Here is a 4,820-nt window from a genome sequence, read left to right as displayed (position 1 = left end):
TTTCAGTAGTGAAGCGGTAAACCGAGTTAAGTCGATTTTGACTATTAGCCAGTTTTTGCTGAATATCTCGGAATCTAAGAGAGATAGCAAAATTTTTCTCATGACTTTTTTTATAACGCTCTATTAGCTCTACAAAAAAGGTCATGACAAAAATCTTTCTATCTCTTTTAGATTCCGAGATATTCGTCAAAAACTAGCCAATAGTAAAAAACGACTTAACCCGGTTTACCGCTTCGCTACTGGTTTTTTCTAAAACTTTTCGGAAATTCACGAAACTTTAGAAAAAATGCAGGAAAATGATTGCACTACAATGAAACTTTGTGACTCAGTCAACAATGATAAAACCAGAAACGCGATCCGATCAATAATCTGCCAGAAAAATGAAAAAAAAATGAATTTTGACCGATAGTACATTCTGAACGCTTTCCTTTTTTTATTCCTGTGCAGGACCAACAAAGCCCGGCGATTTTTGCCAACGTCCCGACGACTGTGACACCCTGCTCAGGGCCACATGCGAAGCCGGACAATGCAGGTGCTACCCGGATCATCGATACACCAATGAAACGAGGAATTGTGTTGAAACTCGAGGTATTTATCGTTCTCAGCGGGAATCGTTAAGATAAGAGGGTCAGAACGAGAGACTCATTTCTGTTAAATTTTCATTCTTCAGGCATTTATCAGCCCTGCACGTTTAATTACCAGTGCTATGACTCGCAGAAGCCTGACGCTCTCTACTGCCAGAATGGAAACTGCGCGTACACACCGAAATACCTCGATTCGGGTAAATATGTTGCTAATTGCTAATCGCTTCGTGTTTTTTGCGTTGTCAATGTTTCTCTAAATTTCATTTTTCTTCGTCAGCGGCAGCTTCAGGCTCCCCCGGTCTATCGTCCACTGCCGCCGGAATTATCGCATTGTTGACGATTTCCTTGAGCAGGCTGAATTACTTCTAGGATAACAATAACAATTCAATTCTTTGCATTCGTAATTAGGAAAGACAGACTGATGTTCACTCACTATCTATCCCCTGCATTATCTTTTAGTTTAACGAAACTTGGAATATTTCTTTCTATTTTTGAATTTCATATCTTGAAACTAAGATTGTGCAAAAGAGATGATTTTTTCTTGAACTTATTATATCGAAAAAAAAATACGAGTAAAAAGTGAAAAGTATCAGAATCTCTCCAAAACTTGTTCTTTATTTTACATACCTTTGTGTACGACATTAACAACTATTACCCACCACAATGTCTCGTGATTTAAATAAAGTACATCGATCCTCCGAGAAAATCATGAATTGACAGATAGAATTCAGTAGTGAAGGGGTAAACCGAGTAAAGTCGATTTTCACTAGCCAGTTTTTGCTGAATATCTCGAAATCTAAGAGAGATAGCAGAATTTTTCTCATGACTTTTTTTATAACGCTCTATTGGCTCTACAAAAAAGGTCCTGACAAAAATCTTTCTATCTCTTTTAGATTCCGAGATATTCGTCAAAAACTAGCCAATAGTAAAAATCGACTTGACCCGGTTTACCGCTTCGCTACTGAATCGAAAGTCCTGTGCTCTGTGACACCACAGTCACACGACTGCCAATCGAAGGGATCTTAGTGAATCATTTATCTACGTTAATCTACCCCACGAATTCATTTACTACTCCCGACCGGTTCTAACTGCCCCTGCATTATTGTATTAGTTTAACGAAACTTGAAATATTTCTTTCTATTTTTGAATTTCATATCTTGAAACTAAGATTGTGCAAAAGAGATGATTTTTTCTTGAACTTATTATATCGAAAAAAAAATACGAGTAAAAAGTGAAAAGTATCAGAATCTCTCCAAAACTTGTTCTTTATTTTACATACCTTTGTGTACGACATTAACAACTATTACCCACCACAATGTCTCGTGATTTAAATAAAGTACATCGATCCTCCGAGAAAATCATGAATTGACAGATAGAATTCAGTAGTGAAGGGGTAAACCGAGTAAAGTCGATTTTCACTAGCCAGTTTTTGCTGAATATCTCGAAATCTAAGAGAGATAGCAGAATTTTTCTCATGACTTTTTTTATAACGCTCTATTGGCTCTACAAAAAAGGTCCTGACAAAAATCTTTCTATCTCTTTTAGATTCCGAGATATTCGTCAAAAACTAGCCAATAGTAAAAATCGACTTGACCCGGTTTACCGCTTCGCTACTGAATCGAAAGTCCTGTGCTCTGTGACACCACAGTCACACGACTGCCAATCGAAGGGATCTTAGTGAATCATTTATCTACGTTAATCTACCCCACGAATTCATTTACTACTCCCGACCGGTTCTAACTGCCCCTGCATTATTGTATTAGTTTAACGAAACTTGAAATATTTCTTTCTATTTTTGAATTTCATATCTTGAAACTAAGATTGTGCAAAAGAGATGATTTTTTCTTGAACTTATTATATCGAAAAAAAAATACGAGTAAAAAGTGAAAAGTATCAGAATCTCTCCAAAACTTGTTCTTTATTTTACATACCTTTGTGTACGACATTAACAACTATTACCCACCACAATGTCTCGTGATTTAAATAAAGTACATCGATCCTCCGAGAAAATCATGAATTGACAGATAGAATTCAGTAGTGAAGGGGTAAACCGAGTAAAGTCGATTTTCACTAGCCAGTTTTTGCTGAATATCTCGAAATCTAAGAGAGATAGCAAAATTTTTCTCATGACTTTTTTTATAACGCTCTATTGGCTCTACAAAAAAGGTCCTGACAAAAATCTTTCTATCTCTTTTAGATTCCGAGATATTCGCCAAAAACTAGCCAATAGTAAAAATCGACTTGACCCAGTTTACCGCTTCGCTACTGAATTGAAAGTCCTGTGCTCTGTGACACCACAGTCACACGACTGCCAATCGAAGGGATTTTAGTGAATCATTTATCTACGTTAATCTACCCCACGAATTCATTTACTACTCCCGACCGGTTCTACCTGCCCCTGCTCCTTGCCCTCCTCGATGTTCCCCCTGCTCTCCTCCTGCCTCTCGTGCTCGCTGATGGAATTCATCTCCTGCTGCTCGAGGTCGTCGAGGTCGGGCTCCTTGTTGCCATAGAGGGCTGGGTACTCTGACATGCAGGTCTGCATAGTTTTGAAGGCGTCGTAGCAGTCTGAGCCCTTGGGCTCGGCTGTCGAGTAATGGAAGCAGGAGAAAGCGTCTCGGAACTCCAGACCACAAGGGCCTGTCGCCATTCCCCCCAGGCACGGACAGTTCCAGTTGATGTCTCCATTGGGGAGGAGCAGCCCAGGACTCGGCTCGGGCTCTGGGAGAGTTATCTTGCTGGGGCTCGCGTGGTCCTCTTTCGACGCGAAAATAATCGTGTCTTTGCCCTCTTTAACCACTGTTGGCATCTTGTTACAGCCGATCAACGGATTATTTACGTAATTGTCAGTGATTGTAGCCCCGACCGTTGGGTAACAAGCCGAAAGGACTCGCCGATGCCCGGTTTACGGTATAAATACAATTATCCTCCTCGTAAGTTCTTGCCAGTGTCAGGGATGATCGCAGTCTTACGTAATCTTGGGATGAGCAACGCACGATGAACCGGCGGGCTGTGGGGCTGTAGCGCAGGATGTCAATGCAACAGTCTGCTCCTTTCTCGCCGAATAGGTGCTTCAGGGATTGCGTAACATGGCTCTTCAGGAAGATTGGGCTTATCTCGCGGGAGGGATTCGATGGCAGCTGTCTGGCGAGAACAGTTTTGGGGATTAGGGGGGTTCAATTGAGCCTTTTTTTACTTCCGGGTCGTGTTTTGGGCTGCGGCAAAACATGACCCAGAATTCAGTAGCGAAGCGGTAAACCGGGTCAAGTCGATTTTTACTATTGGCTAGTTTTTGACGAATATCTCGGAATCTAAAAGAGATAGAAAGATTTTTGTCAGGACCTTTTTTGTAGAGCCAATAGAGCGTTATACAAAAAGTCATGAGGAAAATTTTGCTATCTCTCTTAGATTCCGAGATATTCAGCGAAAACTGGCTAATTGTGAAAATCGACTTGACTCGGTTTACCGCTTCACTACTGAATTTAAAAAAATGAATTTTCAAGTTCGAAAATGTCATTTTTATTGAAATTGTGAGTTATTTAGTGGAGAATACGGGTTTTTTGAGTGGGGATTTGTAGAGAAATTGGCAATTGCTTTTTACGTGGTGAAGGATACGAACGTTGTGGAATAGAATAGTTGAGTTCCTGTTTTGTGGATTTTTTAGGGCCTGAAGGAGGTGGGGAATGGGACAAAAATTATCGTTTTGCTTCGGTTTAAAGTTTAAAAAAAACCATCTGTTATTTTTTTACAGAAAAATGTGCAGGGGAGACTGGGGCAAATGGAGATTTCGAAAAAGGTACGAAGTGACCATTTTGCCACACCCTTCCCCCATTTTTTTATAAAAAAATGTTTTTTAGCAGAACGAAATTAGTTGTGAAACTCGATTGAAAAAAACAAATTTGGAAACTTCAAGTTTAGTTCCCGCATGTGAAACCGTTCTCAATTAATTAATTTCTTAATTAAGAAATTAACTGATTAAATCAATTAATTAATTAATTTAATTTAAGTAGTTAATTTATTAATTAATTTGAATTAAGAATGTAGTAGCTTCTGAAACGACTCGCATTTGCCATCTTCATCGTGCATTAAAAAATTAACACAAAAATGTAAATATGTATATCAATATATTTTGATTTGACCCTCTGATTGCCTTCGGCTGTAGTGTTTATAACATAATAAATCAATAAATAAATAATTAAATAGATAAATAAATAAATAAATGAATAAATTCCAAAA

At 38.8% G+C, this 4,820-nt stretch overlaps 2 protein-coding genes across 2 annotated transcripts in view; one reads left to right on the top strand and one right to left on the bottom strand.

The window, feature by feature from the left end:
• LOC107043214 overlaps positions 1-1,417 on the top strand; it is a 5,218-nt gene extending 3,801 nt beyond the window's left edge. Inside the window, exons 5-7 of the mRNA XM_015264584.2 lie at positions 448-588; positions 671-781; positions 862-1,417. Coding sequence (XP_015120070.1) covers positions 448-588; positions 671-781; positions 862-953 — 344 coding nt within the window. The 3' untranslated portion in view covers positions 954-1,417. The remainder of the gene's footprint in view (positions 1-447; positions 589-670; positions 782-861) is intronic.
• A 711-nt stretch (positions 1,418-2,128) lies between these two features.
• LOC107043234 (mitochondrial intermembrane space import and assembly protein 40-B) lies at positions 2,129-3,487 on the bottom strand. The gene is made up of 2 exons (XM_015264624.2): positions 2,977-3,487; positions 2,129-2,324 (listed from the first exon to the last, which is right to left on the bottom strand). Exons 1-2 carry the CDS (start codon positions 3,391-3,393, stop codon positions 2,298-2,300), a joined length of 444 nt encoding a protein of 147 aa, XP_015120110.1. The 5' UTR covers positions 3,394-3,487; the 3' UTR covers positions 2,129-2,297.
• Between the last annotated feature and the right edge of the window lie 1,333 nt (positions 3,488-4,820).

Source organism: Diachasma alloeum, unplaced genomic scaffold (assembly GCF_001412515.2).
Source record: "Diachasma alloeum isolate Michigan unplaced genomic scaffold, Dall2.0 Dall_scaffold_00557, whole genome shotgun sequence".
NCBI classification, from domain to species: domain Eukaryota; kingdom Metazoa; phylum Arthropoda; class Insecta; order Hymenoptera; family Braconidae; genus Diachasma; species Diachasma alloeum.
This window is presented reverse-complemented; position numbering and strand designations above follow the sequence as displayed.